The sequence below is a fragment of the Tachypleus tridentatus genome, chromosome 7 (assembly GCF_004210375.1).
Source record: "Tachypleus tridentatus isolate NWPU-2018 chromosome 7, ASM421037v1, whole genome shotgun sequence".
NCBI lineage: Eukaryota > Metazoa > Arthropoda > Merostomata > Xiphosura > Limulidae > Tachypleus > Tachypleus tridentatus.
The window spans coordinates 160304496-160323513 of record NC_134831.1 but is presented as its reverse complement, the minus strand read 5'-3'; the positions used below and the strand labels follow the sequence as shown (position 1 = coordinate 160323513).

General features: G+C 33.1%; 1 protein-coding gene across 3 annotated transcripts; it reads left to right on the top strand.

Annotated features, from left to right (window-relative positions):
• Positions 1–11622: 11622 nt before the first annotated feature.
• Positions 11623–18060, top strand: LOC143257029 (sodium-dependent glucose transporter 1A-like). Of its 3 annotated transcripts, none has more exons than XM_076515106.1 (5): positions 11623–11779; positions 12494–12594; positions 13080–13206; positions 14225–14383; positions 16307–18060. In XM_076515106.1, the coding sequence occupies exons 2-5, from the start codon at positions 12532–12534 to the stop codon at positions 17437–17439; spliced, it is 1482 nt and encodes a 493-aa protein (XP_076371221.1). In that variant the 5' UTR covers positions 11623–11779; positions 12494–12531; the 3' UTR covers positions 17440–18060. The 3 variants fall into 3 exon arrangements, with proteins under 3 accessions (XP_076371221.1, XP_076371222.1, XP_076371220.1); XM_076515107.1 differs by lacking the exon at positions 11623–11779 and adding an exon at positions 11858–12152; XM_076515105.1 differs by lacking the exon at positions 11623–11779 and adding an exon at positions 12233–12257.
• Positions 18061–19018: the final 958 nt, after the last annotated feature.

Here is a 19018-nt window from a genome sequence, read left to right as displayed (position 1 = left end):
ACTCGAGAGTAATTATGACAGAGAGAAATACGATTATATTAAATATCACATTTCCCTGTTACATTATTAATAAAATTTTTTGTTTTATTTCTACTTTGTATAACTGACGTAGACAACTCTTAGCTTTATTTGACTCAGAGAAAAACATCATGATATGCACCAAATTATACACAATATTTAATGAAATATTATATTCAACTAAATACAGTTTCAAATCGACTGTCTTAGCTCAAAGTAACGTTTGAGAACATGCTAAACACTTTACACCTGTTAATGCTATTCATACACCCTTAGTCTTAGCATTACTATTTAACAAAGGAATATTAGCTATCATTCCTACACAACACACCTTACATAATGATTTAGTCGCTCTAGGTTTATCCCTCAGTAACACTGCCTTTAAATACTACCCAACGTTTACATTTATTATTATGGAATTTCTTAATGTCATGATGCACACGATTTAAATCAACTGTTCCTTCACCTCAAATTGTCACATTTCTTTACAGTTTTACTTTAGTGCAAAAAGCAGAACAATTCTGTTATAGCTTGTGGTTTAAAGGAAGACGCAAACAACCCACTATAATTAACTGGTTAAATGGTTGGTAAGTAAGACATATACAAGATTCCCAATTCCCATTATTTAGAATCAGAAGGGGTGAACCATAAAACGTATATTGAGTGACTTCAAAAGAATTACAAGCAGTTACATTATTGTTGTTTAATTTTTATGCTATAGTAAAGTGGAAGGAACAGACATTAGTCAAAATTGTAAAAGACTTGCTCACTTACCTTATCGATATGGATTCGTTGTTGTATCAACGATTCATAAATACCATAATGGATGAAGATGTGTCAGTTATGCTAAAGTAATATGGGGGGGATACATATTTAAAGGAATTTGCCCAGTTGACGATGGAACTTGAATCAATTACAGTTCCAGATAGACAATTCACCATCTAGGAATTATGAAAGTATCAGATCAAATAGCATAGAAACATCAACTCCCTGTGATAAAGATCCGGAGTAACAGAAACAATTAATTAGCTCAAGGCATTACTTGGCACTGGCACATGTGCCTGTGCTACTGTTCTCTTGAACATTGTCTCGAATTCCCAGTTGGCATCTTGAAAAATCACACACACAAAAATTGCTATCATACAGAAACACTAAAATTCTCGAGCATTTGAAATTTGTATGTTTCAGACTTGGTGACATTTACCACTTATTAGCGCTTAAATATAAGGTTAAAATGCGGGAAACTTTCGTTTTGATGAAATTGTGCACACGGGCTTTAACTGAATTTCGTTATTGTTTTCTTTTTTCAAAATAATTTCCAATTACTTTTTAAATGTTTAAGTCGGTCACTCTAAAGAATCTTATAAAACTCGCGCTTCGCACTCAGAAATATTGACATGATTATAAAACTGGAACGTATTCATTTGTTGGTTTGTGAAATCGAACGTCGAAATGTCTGTTTGTTTTCCGAATGAATTTGTTTTTATTTTTCACTTACTTTTGTAATCTTAAATTTATATTGATTTTATGATAAAACAGTGAACCAGTTGTGGATCATTCATAAACTGTGAAAAAAATGGGGGGGGGGGTACAAAAATTTAATCATGTGGTTCAAAAATCATTTTGTAATAATAGAATATATGAAACTTTAAGTTTTGTTTTCTGTGTCACAAAAATATGGTATAGATCCACTGTAAATGGACAACATAGAGAAAGATAAATTAGTTCCATCAACTCCAAATAAATTAAACAGGCTAGAGATGTCGTTTTCAAGAAAAGTGGTCAACAAGAGACAAATACGAGCCGTGGATTATTAAAACTGACCCAACTACAGCTAAATGCAAATTTTTATGTCACATTCACTGTCAATACGACCCGAAATGGCCAGGTGATTAGAGCGCAATCCAAAGGTCACGGTTTGAATCCCCGTCACACCAAACATGCTCGCTCTTTTAACTGTGGAGGCGTTATATTGTCAGTCAATTCCACTCTTCGTTGGCAAAAGTGTAAAACAAGAATTGGTGGTGAGTAATGATGACTAGCTAGCTGCCTTTCCTTTAGTTTTACATTGCTAAATAAGGAAAGGCTAACGCAGATAGTACTCGCGTAGCTTTGAACGAAATTCAAATCAAACCATTAGTTTTTAAAACTAATTGAATATTTGCATAAATAGCCTAAATAAAGCTGTCAAAGCAGAAGTGTTTGTATGTTGGCATATTTGTGCATGAAAATGAGGAAGTGGATCTCGATACTCTGTATGCTGTAGTTAATACTGAATTTTGTACTACTTGTAATTTGCTTATTTGATGTGGAGCTACATTTACCTATGCCGGACACTCATGTTGTGTTACTGAACGAATGTATATTTTGTATATCTTAATTACGTTCTTGGGTGAGGTTTCGTTATTATTACCTTGCAAAATCCGTACGTATTTCGAGCGTTGCCAGACTTTAGCTTGAATATTAATTATTTGATTAGCCCAAATTAATTTAGGATCGTAGGTTAGTCCTAAGAATTTGGCTGATGTTGTGGTCTGGAGTATTCTTCCATTCATATACAGTTTTGGTGGATCTGTTTTTAAATATTATTAATTTTGCAAAGGTTACTAACTAATTTTTGGGACATTAATTTTGATACGATATTTTTGAAAATATTCTTCAATACTGTTTAATGGCGGTTTCATATTGGTAGCTGCATTTTTCCAAATCGCAGCGACATCTGCAAATTGTAATGAATCTCCATGATTTGGATCGTTTAAGGGCATATTGCTGATATAAATTATGAATTGGATAGAGCTAACTATTCCTTCTTTGGAGAAAAAGACTCCGAGAAAGTATTAAATGCCTTCTCGACATCGAGAAAGCATGCGACAGTGTATTCTTTCTTATTTAAAACTGTTATTGATTCTGTGAGCCTAACTAAATGATCTGTTATTTATCTGAACTTACGGAATCCATTTTGGATTTCGGGTAATACAACTGGTCTGGCTTCTTCTCCACAGTGGCTGTTCGCTTTATTGGCTGGCTTCCTTTTTTTGTTAAACATTAAGATGATGGTTTGCTTCCAAGAAACGGGGTTGTATCCAGATTCTAAAGACAAATTAAATGGTACGGTTAGATGTTCGAATAGTCTCTGAGAGCTCCGCTTGAGGAAATTAGATGAATACTATTTTCTCATTGAGTTTCATGTTTTATTATTGCAGTAGCTTGCGTAACTTTTAATATTATTTTTTTTTAATCTGATTTGTTTGACTATTGTTTGTAAAGCCACTTGTTGGTTTAGTATTCAGGTTAACTGGAAATTGTGATGTATAAATACTGATATTTTCTGTTATGTAATTATTAAAGGTGTGACAATACGACATGATACTCATATTGTATGGTGAAATCGCAATATGATTGTATAGATTCATCATCTAATATCATTTATACGTATCTACATGATATATGGCAGACTTTCAGTAAACATTATAACTCCTCTGAACAGAAAAACACAGAATTTCTAATAAACTAGTTTTGTTAAAACTTGATTCAATAAAGGAAAAAGAGTATTGAGTACTACACGTTGTCTTCATTTCTTTTATCAAAAACATGTAAACTAATATAACATATTAACAAAACAGACATATATTAACTTTATTTATTTTACTACACTTGTCAGCTACCATTTAGTTGATCAAACCTGTTAATTTGAAAAATCACTGTAAAGTGTGAAGTACTTATAAATCACAATGTTAGTAATGTAGATAATAAATTACAAACAAAACTGTTACACTTGAAACAAATCGTCAATAAACTTGTATATCTAGATGCGTATCATATCGACTACTATGATGAGATACAAACCCCTAATATTTATCAATTATGTTATGAAAATGGGTGTTTATATTAGGTTCATGATGTGTATGAAAGATATTTTAGGTTGTTTTTGTTGGGTTTTTTTTAATATTTCACCTTTGTCTTTGTTAGTATATGCTATAGTGCTATGTGTTTCTAGTGACGGCTATATGCGTGCAGAGTTATCCGCATTTGTAAATCTTTTTTACAAATATATCCAGAATTATTTTGAGCCTATTTTTTTCATTTAGTTTTAAGCAGTATTGGTCCCAGTTTTGTTGCTTAAGTTATTTTACCGCTTTTCTGACTTTTGTTTCTAAATATGTTTATTTGGGTTTTAATCGTTGGGTCCGTGTTGAACAGTATTCGTAGGTTTCGTCTTTCTTTTTTATATCTTATAAGTTCTGACTTTAGATGTCATGTGTTAGCGGAAAATAAATGTTTTTGTTTTGGTATAGAATATTGTGCGTCTTTGGTACAGCAGGCAATCAGTGATTTTTTGACAGTATTCATTAATTTTTTAAACACTCGCGGCATAGTGGTTTATTTCATTTAGGAATGATATGTATTCAGTTCCAGTTTGCTTTATTATAATTTGATTTTGCGGTTTGTTTTGATTTATTAATGGAAGACCGAGATTGAAGACTCAGCAAATAGGAGGATGATAACTGTCCAAGTCGTTACCAACTTTAAAGATAATTAATTTTTTTATCCATTTTATAGGAATATAAAGGCCTGATATATCACAGGCGTTATGAGCATATGATATGAATATTTAATAATACATGTTTCCTGGTAGGGCAGTTAGGTTACGGACTTACAACGCTACGCTCCGGGGTTTGATTCCCCGCGGTGGACACAGGAAGTAGTAGAATGTAGTTTTGCTCGCAAATAAATAAACACAGTCCTATTCAGCTGATTACAGACATGTTCTAAAAACATGGTGTACCGAAAAATAAAAACGCATGTTAACAAGCACCCCCCAGTGGCACAGGGCTAGAAACCAGGTTCGATACCTGTGGTGGACAGAACACAGATAGTCCATTGTGAAGCTTTGTGACTAACTTCAAATAGAAAACAACACATAATTATTACATGCGTTTGTTTGTTTACATTTGAAAAAAATTGTAGTTTCTATTGAAATCACCAATGAAAATAGAATTAATCTTATGCGAGTAAAGAACGTTTAGTAGTTTAATATCAAGTACTTCTGATGGTGAGTAGTAGATACCAGCTACGGTTACATACGTGCTATTATCTATAACAGTAGTGCTACATTCATTTGTGCTACTGATTTCTGTTTCTTTTCTGACAGTGATGATTTCATAAAATTAATATGCCCCTGTTAGGGTCATATTCATTTAACTTAATTTAGCAGTGTAAGACTAGAAGGAAGGCAGCTAGGCATTACCCCACAATCTCAAACTCTTGGAGTAGACTTTTACCAACGAACAGTGGGATTGACTCTACTGAAAGTACTATCATGTTCGGTGTGACTGTGATTCAAAACCGTCACCTTCAGATTACGAGTCGAGCGCCTAACCACCTGGCTGTGCCAGGTCCACTAACGAAATCAATGAATATATTTCTGAAAACATTTATTAATATGTCTCGTGATTCTTTCGTTTCTGCATTTGTGGTTGGTTCTTTGTTTTCCTGTGTATGTATTTTGAACTTGTTTATATATCGGAATGCTTGCTGACTGCTGTTAGGTTTTGTTAGATTGTCCGTGATTGATTTTTTTCTACCATTGGGTTTTGTTATCTTGCCCATGATTGTTTTCTACTATTGAATCTTAAGGTATTTTCACCTGCACTTGTGCTGTTTGTGAAGGTAGTTACGGTGGTTCTATTAGTGTAGATAGTATTGGTGGTTTTCTTTGTTGTTGTGTTGTGGTCATGTAATTTTCTTTCGGTGCCGTTTGATTTTTGAATTCATAAATACGTGATTTGATGTTATATTTATCACAGCCTTCATAATTGGCTGGTTGGTTAAGGCTACAGTACAGCATTTTGAGTTAGGATTTCATCTAGTGCACTGTGTAATGTGATGGTCATCTCTACATCCCACACATCTTGGGGTTGCTTGACAGGGACCGAGATGTGGCCGAATCTCTGGCGCTAGTAAAACTGTGATAATATTATAGCTGATATTTTTGTTGGTTCAACTTGAAATCATCATTATCACACTACAATACCGTTGTTGATTAAAACTGTTGGGTCATGTGTGGTGATTATGCCTAAGGCTAATTGGTTTGTTTGTTATTTTAGAAATGTATCTCTTATGTTATGTTAGGACTTCTTGTATTTGTATTTGTGTAAGGGTTTTGTTGTTTTCTTTTAATTTCGCGCAAAGCTACGCGAGGGCTATCTGCTAATATAGCAATGTAAGACTAGAGGGAAGGCAGCTAGTCATCATCACCCACCGCCAACTCTTGGGCTACTCTTTTACCAACGAATAATGGGATTGACCGTCACATTATAACGCCCCCACGGCTGAAAGGACGCGACGGGGATGCGAACCCGCGACCCTCAGATTACGAGTTGCACGTCTTATCCCACTTAGCCATGCCGGGCCCTTGTGTAACGAACTCCCTAAATCACAAATGATTTGGGTTGACGGTTGAAAGTTAATTTTTGCCTTTTTAAAAGCGTTTGATGGCCAGTCTTGGAGAAGTCTATTAAGATAAGCCAGGACTTGTTCTCAAATAAAGACTCCACCTCTGGGCAGACGTTTTCTATTCTTATAATATTCGCGTTTGATTAAAAGATATTCATTTCAACTGCTAGGTGTGGTTGGTTGAACGTACCAGGCACTACCTTTAATATCATTGAATGTTTTGGTGGTGTTAATTTTGATATAACCTGTAAATTTATGTTTGTTTGTGTTTTGATAGTGGTTCTTCTTTATTGGCATGACGAGTGTGAAATCGTCTGTATTTTGTTTTTCTTCTTCTCTGTGTGTTTCAACATGCAAGGTGTTTCTTGTTTGATTAACTCATCCTTTATCGAACTGACAGACATGTTTTACATATTGTCTGACACGCGATACGTCGGTATCACTGTCGACAAACATATGGTTTCAAATTTACTTTCGTTAGTTTCGATAGTAGGTTAATTTAATATCATACATGTTGTTTTGTAGTTTTCCTTAATTCTGGTTCTTGATTCGCCAAGGAAACAAGGACTTTTATAGGGTATTCATCACTCAATTCTAATTTTCTTACTGTTGTAGTTTCTAAATCGCTTGCCCTTAATTTGTTTTTTAGTAATTCAGTAGAGCGCTTCAATGCATCCGAACAACAGAACTATGAAAGACATCATAATTTTAAAAATTACAATTAAAAAGTTAGCACAGAAAATCATATTTAAAAGTTGTGATGGTTTCAAACGAGATTCAGAACTCGTGCACTTTCGAATAGTTCACTATTGTTCATCAGAAAAAAATTAACTTTTATCTAAAGAGGCAGAAAGGATACAGACATGCTTCCGTATGCTGCATATTTCTAAGTATTATATTTCAAAATATATTTCAGAAAAGATAGAACATATTACTACGGTGTAGACATTTCTTAAATACAAGTGATACAATCTTAAAATATTTATAATTGTACATATGTTGTCACTTAAAAACAAATTGTACATGAAAGTGAGCTACAATAAATAACAGACACGTGTATTCCAATATATTCTCAACATGTGCAGTAAAAGTATAGATAACGTGTGAACTATGTATCGTTGCTTGTTTGTTTGTTTTTTGGAATTTCGCACAAAGCTACTCGAGGGCTATCTGTGCTAGCCGTCCCTAATTTAGCAGTGTAAGACTAGAGGGAAGGCAGCTAGTCATCATCACCCACCGCCAACTCTTGGGCTACTCTTTTACCAACGAATAGTGGGATTGACCGTCACATTATACGCCCCCACGGCTGGGAGGGCGAGCATGTTTAGCGCGACTCGGGCGCGAACCCGCGCCCCTCGGATTACGAGTCGCACGCCTTACGCGCTTGGCCAATGTATCGTTGCAAACTTATTGTTACATCTCTTGTGGTCGATGTAGTTTTACTGTTTAATACATATATTCCTGGTGTTGCTTTCCATAATTCGGCTAATTCGTTGAAAAGTAAACAACAACAAAAAAAAGTGGTTGGAAGAAAAAACAACTTCTCAATAAATGGAGATTTGGTGAACTGCGGTATCAGGTTTTGTAATGGATTACAGTTAGCACTAAAATATATTTACTTAAACAGTGCTTATTAAACCTTAAAATGCATTATTGTAATGAGAACTTTAAACAGCGAGAAAGAGAGCAAGCACCCTATCCAATAATCAAACAAATTATAGTGTATGTAATAATACTAAACTCAAGATTATTTACACTAGTCTTTAACTAAAACACATTCAATAAATGTATTCAGGTAAAACATAGTAACTGCTTAATTCTGCTTAAATAATAACAATTTCAATTCGAGAAAGAAAAGATTTAAGTCTATATGTATAATTCGTGTTCAAAATATACATTAATGATATATTATATTTTGAACAAAACATACATTATTGATATATTATATGGACACTTAATTTGATACTCTTTTCAAAAAAGAATAACTTATCAATTACACGGGCTATGGATTTGAACCTCATAAAAGTTTATTTGGTTTTAATAACAGATTTCTCGTAATTGAGCTACGTAGGTGTTGATAATAATATTTTTTTATCACGTAAGGAGTTTTTACAAATCGAGAAGAAGAAAAAGTGTGAGATCAAATTCAACGCAAATATAACAGAATATGTTTTTCATTGACGTAATCTCTTGTTGCCATAACGATGAATGAATAATACTGTATGTTTTCTTATAGCCAAGCCACATCGGCCTATCTGCTGAGCCCACCGAGGAGAACCGAACCCCTGATTGTAGGGTTGTAAATCCGAAGACATACCGTTGTACTAGTAAGGGGCGAATAATATTGAAATGAAAAATAATGTCAAAGTACATGCACAAACAAATACTATCTAGAAATAACACATTATATGGCCTGTTAACCGTATATATATTAATGGTGTTTCTCGTGAATTTTAGAATGATGAGATTCCCACGTCATGATTGGTTTAGAGAAGTCTACAGCCAGGTTTTATTAACATGTTAAGCATAACAAAATGTGATCTGATTTCAATAAAAATTATTTATGTACAAGCGTTTGCTTGTTAGGTTGGAATTAAGCACAAAGCTATGCAATAGATTATCGGTGCTCTGCCCACCGCAGGTATTGAAACCCCGTTTCTAGAGGTGTTAGTCCGTAGACATATCTTTGTGTCGCTGGGGGGATGTAAAACTGGAAAATGTTTACGTAAAGGGGAAAAAATGGATATCATTTTCGGATTCAGTGTACAAAAATTACCGTAAAGGTTTCATAAGTTATAATTCCTGCTATTACTTGTATTTTATTCACTTAAATAAACTTATAATTTTGAAAAGTTGATTAAAAGTAATTCTGCTTAACATTTCCAAGAGTTACTGAATGTATCATTTTGATATTGGTGTTAATAATATGTATAAGTGTATTTACTAGTGATAACGTTAAATCTAAAGTAAACCATGACACAACTGTTCAGTTATGAAATAAGGGGAAGTGAGATAAGACGGTCTCCTTCGACAAAACGACCATGTGAGCTTATGTTGACAGGTGTGATCGAAGCGCGACTTCAAATTTTTTATTTCCAGTGGGCTATCTTCAATCTGTCAATCGCAGGGAATCGAATCTGGGATTCTTGCATTGTAAGTTCGTAAAGTTACCACTGACCCACCCGGTGAAAAACTAACAATGAGGACAGCCGAACATGCTATAAAATTTCAAGTTCACTGATTGTTTTATAATATGCGATTGTTTTACGACGATTAGCTTAGAATAATACGGTCCCTCGTCTTACATCTCGCTAATAACGCATATTTCCACCATAAATTTTGGCCACAACGTACATTATTATACTAATTAGTACTGACGTTTAGTCGTACCATTGTCTTAGAAAATGCGCACAGCGTAGGTCCTTCTCGATCTGTACTGTAGTATCTCATCATTATTTAAAAGATTTAAGTACAATTGCAATATACCACATCCAGGGCCGGATTAAGGGCTTTATTGGCCCTAGGCTTTTCAACTTATAGAGGTCCCCTCGAGACAGAACCTCTACGTGCAATACATTTATAGTCATAGTTTGAGACTCCCTAATTAGTGTGAGGTTCTGGGTTTCAGCTTGGTAAACCCAAGCCTTAATCCGGGGTTGACCGCATCTACCGTATTTTTCTTTGTATAAGTCGCTGTTTGTATGTTTTTCCAAACACATTTTATATGTGACGTTTTTTAAAGGTACGATTTATTTATGATTTTGTCTATGTTGCAGTGATTGTCCATATTAATTTCTTGAGTCATCACCATTTTCATAACAGAAATAAAGTACAAAATAACATTCGCTGTTTATTACAATAAAAATTATATTTAAACAGGTAAGAGACAAAACAACCATATTTTAAAATGTTTAGCTTTTTCAACTTTCAAATTAATTTGCGAATATCGCATTCAAATATAAGGTAAAGCTGATAATCAAATTATATCTTCACCTACAAGTGGGGGCCTGGCATGGCCTAGCGCCTTAAGGCGTGCGCTTCGTAATCTAAGGGTCGCGGGTTCGCGCCCGAGTCGCGCTAAACATGCTCGCCCTCCCAGCCGTGGGGGCGTTATAATGTGACGGTCAATCCCACTATTCGTTGGTAAAAGAGTAGCCCAAGAGTTGGCGGTGGGTGGTGATGACTAGCTGCCTTCCCTCTAGTCTTACACTGCTAAATTAGGGACGGCTAGCACAGATAGCCCTCGATTAGCTTTGTGCGAAATTCCAAAACAAACCTACAAGTGATGAAATGAAGACGTCGAAAAAAAGTCAAAATTTTACAATGATATAACATTTTCAAAATGTATGAACATAATAGACAATGCTACTCTAAGTTTCATGTAAATTATTTTATAGTACTTTTTACTATTTTTTTAAGAAACATCATCCAAGTTTGCTTCAACTCGAAAAACTAATGATTTTTGTATCGAATAAGTAACAAAGTTCATGACTCACATAAGTAATAAACAAATTCAGAAATGTAAATTTGTAGAACTTTTAATGACGCAGTTGAATAAAGGAACCATTTTTCTTTTTTCATGTTAAGAATTAATTAAACGAAATGTCATACATTATTCACGGGTACTTAATTTAGGTTATTGTGAAGTGAAATAAGAAGGACTCGAAACCTTATAGAAATTATATACACTTTACCATTATAAGAGGCCTGACTGATAAACCTTGAGCAAGATGAAACTGCAGTACACAGTAGACTCAGTAGAGAGTACAGCCGATCAAAGAGTGAATTGAGTCTCTACATCTCAGATTCTCCTTTCAGTTTCACCTTTGCTGAAAAATAAAAGAAATATATATACATGTTTCTTTCTCTTTTCGTTTACAAATGATGATTTTTTGTTGATATATAACTACATATTCTCTACATTTCAAAAATTATCCAAATATTATAAACAAAATATCTGTGTTTGCTAGTCATACAGCGTTTAAACCTCATTCTTGTTCTGGCATTGAAAGTAACTACAGTAATTTATTTTTGAAATTAAATGTCCCAGGGTAAAACACCACTGCTTAATACCATATTATAACGATTACAAATATAAACAGTGTTAAATGATCAATCTTGTGTAAAATGACATTATTAAAACATAATTTATTGTGCGCATGTCTTATTTGGTGCATATAACGCACTTATAAAATTAAATAAGTGAATCGACGAATGTCACTGTGGCGATTTTTGATTAAATCATTTAAAAATACATCTATTTTGAAACATAATTTTAGATAGAAAACACACCTGAGCTCGTTATGTAAGTATATATTGTTAAAGCATAAATATTTAATTTAAAATATTTGGTGTTTTTAAAATGGAAGAACTACTACTAACGAGGATGGCGCCTAGAAGTAGAACTAGCAGTACATGATGTTCGAGACCTAGATTGAGAGTGATAACATTAAACAATGTGGAACGCTCTTAGTGATAGAAGCTAAGAGAATGACCGCTGATATGCTCTTTCAGAAAGGCTTTTTTTCGCGAAATTGTTTATCAAGTTATTGATAGACATGACGTTCCTACTTTATTTAACACTAGACTGTACTAGTGGAGTTATAGTTGTCTCCACTTTACTTTCATCAGACGTATACTTACAACTTTTAAAGTTCTTAGACATTCTCTTCCAATATGTAGGGGATACACATACTTATTCCACGTTTTTTTTAAAAAAAGTTGCCTAATTTCTAATCTTCCTCTATCTTATGACGTGTAGGCACAGCCATATATGGAAGACGGTTGTGCTTTTAATTTTAGGGTTTTATATAGCCCATATGTATAAATTTAATTTTAAGCCTTCCTATCTATACATTTATACTTTGTGACTAGTAATACATTTACTTGATGACTGATTTCATTAGTTCAAAGATTTATATCTTGACATATACAAGCATATATATGGAAGATTTGAACTGTTAAGTTTGTAGTACTATATCCTTGTAAGTGTTATATATGTTTTTATTTATTGTTGTAGATAATAATATTGAACACCAGTTGAAGTCAGAAACAACCATGAGGGCTTCAAAACTCAAAATATTTAAAACTGCAAACCTTTACTTTGCATTTGTGACCTTGGTAAGCTTGTGTTTCTTACTTATAGAATTGTTTTTTCCTTTAATATACCCTTTTTGTTTTATAAGTTAAATGTAGGTGAAATATCTGTTGCCATTATGTGATTTATATTAAAAAACCTAAAAATCTTGCAAACTTTTAATGTTACTATGAATGGAATTTTGTATAATCTTTCTACAAAATAAGAAAGTACAGGTTTTAAAGAGTTCAAGATTTAGGTAGAAATATACAAATATGAAAATATTTTATCAGTGAAATTGGGTATATTGCTATTAAATAAAATGTGATTTGTTTATAAACTTTTATAGTTCTTATACCAGTGTGTTTTCTTTAAAGAGTTATATTTTTTATGGGTGTGTTCATTACAGGCAGTTGCTAAGAGGTTGGAACAAGTTTCTATACTGTCATACATTTAATAATAATAATATGCAAAGAAAAGAAAAATTTAGAAAAGTAATTATCCCATTTCTTTGGTCTATTTCTCTAAGGGTATGGCTGTAGCTATAACAGGCCCAACCCTTCTAGACTTAGAACGGGCCGTGAATACGGATACAGAACACATTTCATACATCATTGTAGGACGGGGCATTGGCTACTTGATTGGATCCATTGTAGGTAAGTTTCTAATGCACAAACTGAAATTATATGTAATTCTTAAATTCCCCAATTCTCATGTTCATTGAGCTTTCTTTTTCGTATTTTGCTGAAGTACATTAGCTGTGAAAAAACTACAAAAAAAAAAACAGTGATAACTAAATCCATGAATTTTCTTTGCAATAGTGTTGAGGACAAATAGCAAAACCCATTCTAGAAGCTAAAAAAAGTCCTTAAAGGTTATGGAAATCTTTGTTTTTATTAAGTTTAAAATAAATGAAATTTATTAAAGCAACCCATGTTTTAGTTAAAGAATTATATATAATGCTCACAAAAGCTTACCTGATGAAAAATATGTTATTTAGTTCAGATGTCTATTAGTTAAAACAAAATGTTGACATTTTACTGTGTTGTATATGTAATATAAGGTTGATTTTTTGTACATTTTTAAACTGATCACTTCTTGCATTCCTTTAAATACTTCATATTTTTATCTTAATAGAAGTGAGTGTAAAAAAAAAAGTAGAGTATTAGGCCAGATATAAAATTAAATACACAACAGTGCAAAATTATAGCCTAAATGAGGGAACTAGTTTCTGATGTGTATGTATACAATATCTATAGCAAAAATTGTATAATCTATCAGGTGAATTTGCTTAAACAACTACCCATTGTCTTGACATGTTTCATGAAATTGCAGAGAAAGATGGAATGCTTTACTTACACACCATGAAAAATTGAACTTTTTAGCTAATTTATTTTGTTTCACAAAATTGTAACAACCAAAAAATCTTTCATCCTAATTACTAAAGGTTGAGTTGGAAACAAATTTCAACAAACTCCACTTTCTATAACTTGATCATCTTAATTTTGTTACTCCACCAGATGTTGTGGATAAATACAAAATTTATAATAATGAATCATGTTAAACCATGAGATCTTTTACCTGAAACTGTTATTTGCCTGTTTCAGCTGACAGTATTGATCCCAGTTGTGTAACTATTTTGTTACAGCATTTTCAGCTTGTGTCTATTTACAGGAGGAATACTTTTTGATCATTTCAACAGACAACTGCTGTTCCTCATTAACATTCTGATCTTGGGTATTACAACGACAGCTGCTCCCTGGTGTAGAGATTTGGGTTCACTTATTGTGACAATGACTGTTGGAGGACTAACCTTAGGGGCTATAGACACTGGTACGTGTTGTTGATGGTTCTTCATGTAAAGTTTAGAGACTGAGTTTTAATTTTCTATAATGATTAGCACTATATGGAATGAGTTCTTCAATTAACAATTGCTCCAGGTCTTTGTGATGTTTATCGTTTCACCAGTGAAGTATAAACACCATTTCAACTCATTATATAATTACTGTAGTCCATATTGATTTATATAAGGCATATTAATACTAAAAATAAATGACCTTATAACACCAACATATTTAATTAAACATTCAACATTTCACTTTACAGTTTGTTTGTTTTTTAGAAGCATTCCCTAACACACAAGCCAGAACTGAGGGTACAGTTTGAAGCTATGTACTGTCAGTTTTGTGTTTTACTGAATACTTCTGAAAAAGCATTAAAGCAAAACATTGAATGTCTAATTGAATAAAGACACCATTTTAGCTACTAAAAGGAAATCCAATGGGAGAAAACAGAAATTGGTAACAATGAACCAACACTAAAAGTAAGGTATAAAAGAAGCAGTATATGTAAAAACACTCTTGAGGAAAGTGCAGTTTGAATTTTGACCACAGTAGGATACACATCAGTTCATATTTGAGGAAAAAAAGGGCTCTGTTTTAGAATTGTGTCTTAGTTCTACATGTATTTATTGTGCTATATGGATTTAGTTATCTCCAACTTACGAAAGATATCTTTTTATTTCTCCATTTTAACTAAAAATACTCTTTCCGAGCATGTTCAACTTTTGTTTTCTATAGGTCCTTGTTAGAGTTAAGTTTCCTGTAACTTATGAAGTATTTTCTATAATTATGTGTATATGTAAGTAACGTAGGATTTTCTGTCCGTATATTCTTCATTTTATCACTTGTGTACATAATTATTCAGTTTTTTGTGCTATACTGTACCATCTGGTAAATTTTTTTTTGTTTCTGACATAGTTCATTGCTACATGTTATGTAGTGCTTTATGTTGTGTTAAAGGTAACATTTGTAATCATAATGTATCTTCTAATAAAATCTTCATAACCTAGGATTAACTATTGTGTTTAGTATACATACATTGTGGAGTTAGCTCCCGTGTGTTTAGTATACGTACGTTGTGGAGTTAGCTCCCGTGTGTTTAGTATATGTACGTTGTGGAGTTAGCTCCCGTGTGTTTAGTATACTTATGTTGTGGAGTTAGCCCTAAGTTTTGTTTCTTATTTCTTCTCACAGTTACAACATGACAATCAGAATTTAATAGAATATGATGTTAGTCCTTTTCACCAGTGAAGCCTGGACACTGGTGTGTAATGTTAAGTAATTATCTTTTTGCTGTATTATAATGGCTACAGGTATGAAGATATACAAACAAAAGTTTTTGTAACACAGATATCCCCTCTCCAAACTTTTTATATCATCTGTGACTGAGTACCTCCTGTTTTGTTTTCAAATAATATCTAATTTCTATGTACTATTTTGTATGTATTGCAAATTAATTGGAGTTGATAAAAATAGTAGTTTACAAACAGACTGAACAAGCTGTAATTTACATGCCATTTTAAATTTCAGTCGGTGAGCACAAAGGTGGAACGGTAATGTTATTTACACAAAATGTAGCTGCTGAGAGAATAATATTTTTTAAAGAAGGAATAAAACTACTTAGAAAATTTGTAATGAGTGTCAATCAGTATTAGATTTGTGGCTATCTTGAAATTGAGCCAATGAGATCAAGGTCCAGGGGGGGAAAGTATATAATTACCATTTCCTAGTTTAAACTGACCACACTACACTAATAATAATGTGTAGTAGTTAGTGCTGTGGGGAGGAGTGCCTGAAATTCTTTCAGACTTATAGACCTCCATATTTTTAAAATGGCTGTGATTGTATTGATAATGATATAATGTACTTTGATAATGACATTTAAGGTATTTACTTTTAATATTTTTTTTCCTAGGAGGAAATTGTTGGTGTCTTCATCTTTGGGGCAAAGAAAGTGGACCATACTTTCAGGCTCTTCATTTTACATTTGGTGTTGGGACCCTTATAGCTCCAATACTAGCAGAACCATTTCTCATGCCAGCAAATGAAACTAATGGAACTTCAGAAGCTATAAACCTAACTGACCCTTCACTGTTTTGGAAGCTTCAAACAAATTTAACAGAAAAAAATAACACAGAATTAGAACAAAACACATATTTTGAAGGCCACAATGGATTTCAGATTTTTGGCATTGAATATGCCTTTGCTATAATTGGAGCTTTCACCTTTGTAGTTTTTATTTTATTTTTTATTGCCTTTGTGATCAAGAAGTCAGATGTAACTGACCAGATGGAGAAAGAGGAAGGTTCCCAATCTGTGGGATTACAATTTACTCTAATGGTACTTGCTGTTTCAGTTGTTTTCATGATTTGTTATGCTGGGTTGGAAGTCACATATGGACAGATGATTGCTACTTTTGCTGTTGTTGGACCACTGAAATTATCCAAGTCGAAAGGCTCTTTTTTAACTTCTGTGTATTGGGGAAGTTATACTTTTGCACGTGGTATGGCAGTTTTTGTATCTATGAAGCTCAGTAGTTTAGTTATGTTGGTCATAGATATTTGTATTACCCTTGGAGCCACATCTCTTCTTGTGATATTTTCAGCCTCTTCTGAAGAAGTTCTTTGGCTTGGTTCAGGGCTTCTTGGAATTGGCTTGGCATCGATGTACCCCAGTATGATCTCATGGGTTGAGAGATATATTGTTATGACTAATAAAGTAACATCTACTTTCATTGTAACCACCTCGCTCGGCGAGATGATTGCACCTCTGGTAGTTGGTCACTACATTGAACATACACCCATGTTTCTCATGCACATGATGCTTGGTGGCATAATCTGTGCTTTTCTAGCATGTTTTATTATCTGGCAGTTTATGAACCAACAGAAAAGTAAGTATGATACTGAAAAAAGAAATACTGAGACAGAAGAAAGTAGTTACTTAGAAGCTTTTCCAACAGGGTCAGATGAAGTAACGATTCCAGATGATGACGATAAATCTGAAGAATATAAACTAGCAGAAGACAATAAGAATCAGCTATTTGTTTAAACAAATATTTTTGAACGAGTTTCATATTTGTGTATAGTTTCTGGAAAACTATTTTTCCCCAGAATCTTAATCAGTGAAAATATTGGTATTTAAAGTGAGAGGTAAAATAAGTTACTTTTTCCTTTTATTTATAAGTTTCTGTGTCATTATCTTAGAAAATATTAATTTTGTTTCTGGAGTACTTTGGTAGGTCCAGGTTTAACATCTTTCTTCTGATTATAAGTTATTTAAAATGGTTTTTTCAAACATGAAAATAAAATGAAAATGTTAGAGTGAGTGGTTTAATAAATAGTCAAGTTTCTCTGAGAATGCAAGATTGACAAAATACTTCTGTTACCTAAAGAATGTGTGGTTTAACAGAGGTTTGTTTTCCAATGAGAATATTTCTTCAAGATTTAAAATAGTTGTTGATTTTGGGAATGTTTGTGTAATAATGAATAATAAGCAGATTTTTCACTGTAATTTAATGCTGATTTGATGTTATTGAACTAAATAGATGAAATTATGTTACTTATTCCTATTGTGGTAATTAATGCACAAGACATAATTGTTGTGCTGTTTTCATCATCTAATATGTGAAATATTTTAAAAAATAGTACAATAAAAAATGTCTGACACTTATGCCAGCATTTGGTTCTTTTATTTAAAAACTACAGAAGTGTTTTAGTTATACATCAAAAACTAAATATTTGAGAAAGCAAGCAAATATTTTTCACAGTAATATCGTAATTGGCTCAGAATCATATTCCCTGGTGATCAGTCTACTGATGTCTAATACTGATGACTTTCTGTCCATGTATAAAGAGGAGGCTATTAATAAAACTGAAAGAGAGGAAATATAAGTAAAATGTCTTTTCAGGAATCAGGGTTGTGGTTTAAACTTTGACTGAGTGGTTTGTATCATTGTAGGTGCTGAAAAATGAAGAGTTTCTTTAAAATTATCATACGTGTACAAGGCATGTTATAAGGGTTTTGCTTGAATGAATATACTGATCAAATTTAGGGTCTGAAATAACTGACATTGCAAGAAGCTAGCAGACGGTACTGGTATACGCTAGAAGAAATCAATTTAATAGCACTCCATAAATCAACCTTGATATAAACAGTGTTTAACACATTATATTAAGATTTGTTGTCATGCCACAGCCCAAAAAACGGAATTGTCAGTAGAGCAGAGAGTTTACATAAAAGCTTTACGTCATGCTGGTTGGACTTTCTGACAAATTGCTGCAGACTTGAAATGCCTCTCAAAGTAACAGAAAGGTGTCCAGGTTTATAGTATCAAGAAGACTGAATGCTGAAGTATTTAGTTGTGTAATAATCAAAAAACCTGTACTTTGATCTCCATGTATTGTCAAGAGACTTAAATTTGCTAAAAAGTACAAAAGCTGAATTGTTGATGATTGGATAGATGAGTCAAAGTTTGAAACATTTAACTTAAAGCATAAATTGTACATCAGAAAAAAATGTGAAAGATACCTCGATGCATAGTACCTATCATGAAGCACAAGGGAGGCAGTGTGATGGTTTAGGGGTGGAATAATGGACCAGTCTAAGTACCATCAGATACTGATCTATC